Source organism: Trypanosoma rangeli, assembly GCF_003719475.1.
Source record: "Trypanosoma rangeli strain AM80 chromosome Unknown Tra_15.4_contig_00262, whole genome shotgun sequence".
NCBI classification, from domain to species: Eukaryota; Euglenozoa; class Kinetoplastea; order Trypanosomatida; family Trypanosomatidae; genus Trypanosoma; species Trypanosoma rangeli.
Genome location: NW_021706004.1, coordinates 25,703 through 27,475, shown reverse-complemented (window position 1 = coordinate 27,475; position 1,773 = coordinate 25,703). Strand labels below are relative to the sequence as shown.

Below are 1,773 nucleotides of genomic sequence, written 5' to 3'. Positions count from 1 at the left end.
ATTCTTGTTTGGCTAAATGCCTTTTGTTGTCGAGGCCGCCCTGCGTTTGAGGAGAGCGAGTGCAGTTTTTTTTTTTTTCATTCCAGCCCTGGCCCTCACCACCCACGCAAGCAGGGGGTGCGGCGGTTGTGGCGCCCCGGACAAACTGCCACTATTCGAGGCTCCCGCGGCCCGGCAATCGCAATACGTTTTTCTTAATGTGTTTTTTTCACGAGTGCGTGTGTGGCGGACGACCCCCACAATGCGCGGGGAAAGTTGGACGCGCGCAGGGCTGAAAGCTGCGAGCTTCCTTTTATTATTATTTGTTTGTTCTTCGGGAGAAGGGGGAAGGATTCTCTTAGGCAGCACATTCTCCGTTCTTTTTACCGACCGTTTGCCGGGGAGAGGGGGGGGCGCGGAGTATAAGCGCGGAGGTCCCACAGCCGCCGATGCGGGACGCCCGGCTGGCGCTTCAGCGTCCTTCTCGCGCGGCCCTGTTTTGCCGCCCAGCATTCGGGGCGACAGAAATGCACGACGGCGGCGGAAGACGAGGGGGAAAGCATCCCCGCGGGGACCGAACCCCCGAGCACACGGTTAAGAGCCGTGCGGATTTACCGACTGGGCCGCGGAGGGCATTCCGGCACCGGCCTCTTTGCTCCTCCGGTTAAACAGAGATTGCGGGGCGCTAGGGAACTCACCACCACGCCCCGCAGCACCCCGCAATGCCCCGCGCGCGTATCGTACACCTTCTTGGATGGAGGGTGTGGAGTTCACTGCGCCCCACGCAGCTGGGCTGAATCTCGCCGGTGGCACGCCTGCGGGAGGGGACCCCAGCAGTTCGGGCTCTTTCCGCCTGTGCCATTCTCAGCCGCAACTGCTGCACTTCCAGAAGTGGCAGCAGCCACGACGCATCGTATTTGCTCTGCGTGCTACTACGAAATCCAGCTTGTTGTGCCGCGTCGCGATGAGAGTGGCGAGGTGCCGCGGCGAACTATAAAAATGTGTCGGCGGCCGCTTCTTGTCAGGGCGCTCTTGACTTGAGCACGCATGTCCTGCTGGGGCCTCGCGTGTGCCCGCCGACCTTTACCTCATGTTAAGAGGCAACGCGATTTGGTGCCAGTATGATATGGCTGAGCGCCAACAGGAGGAGAGGCAGCATAGTTCTATGCGTTCGTTCTGCAGGCGCTTTCTTCAGCGGCAGAAGGAACCTCTGCAGACGTTTGGGGCCGGCTTTGGCAACACGTCTTTGACGGGCGCCTCGGAGCGCGTCATTTCGCTGCATGCGCAGTACAGATTTACGCAGCTTCTGGACTTTGTTTGTCGGAAGGAGATGGTGCGATGTCGCGGGCTCCCCTCCTTCTCCGCCACCCGCACTATTTTTTCTAGCCCGCTGAGGATTTTCATCATTGGCTCCGCGGGCGTCGCAAGAAAGCTTTTGGTGAGACACTTTGTTGGGTCACAGGAGGGTGGCGGGAGACTGCTGCCGACGACGGGGTTTGTGCGCTACGAGAAGATGGTGCGCCTGACGGCAGTGCGACGGGGCACGCCATGCTCCACACCTACGGCACGCCGGGTGAGCCGTGCTTTGAGGATAGGCGGCGGTTTATTTGCCCCAACCGCCACGCGGCCGGTCTCTGATACGGCACGCGCCACAAAGTTCCGCTTGCGGAGGCGGCGGGTGTGACGTTGGGGGGTCGAGGGCGCCCTTGGATTGCGGTCCGTCGTGGTGTGCGGCATCCTGCGCCCGCCGAGTCCGCGGTGCGACGCGAGAGACGGGCGCGCGTTGCCGTGCAG

The 1,773-nt window shown here is 61.6% G+C and overlaps 1 protein-coding gene across 1 annotated transcript; it reads left to right on the top strand.

The window, feature by feature from the left end:
* Nucleotides 1-1,069: 1,069 nt before the first annotated feature.
* On the top strand, nt 1,070-1,663 carry TraAM80_06854 (small GTP-binding protein Rab7; the record flags this gene model as incomplete). The annotated part of the gene is made up of 1 exon (XM_029383678.1): nt 1,070-1,663. One exon carries the CDS (start codon nt 1,070-1,072, stop codon nt 1,661-1,663), a length of 594 nt encoding a protein of 197 aa, XP_029236525.1.
* Nucleotides 1,664-1,773: the final 110 nt, after the last annotated feature.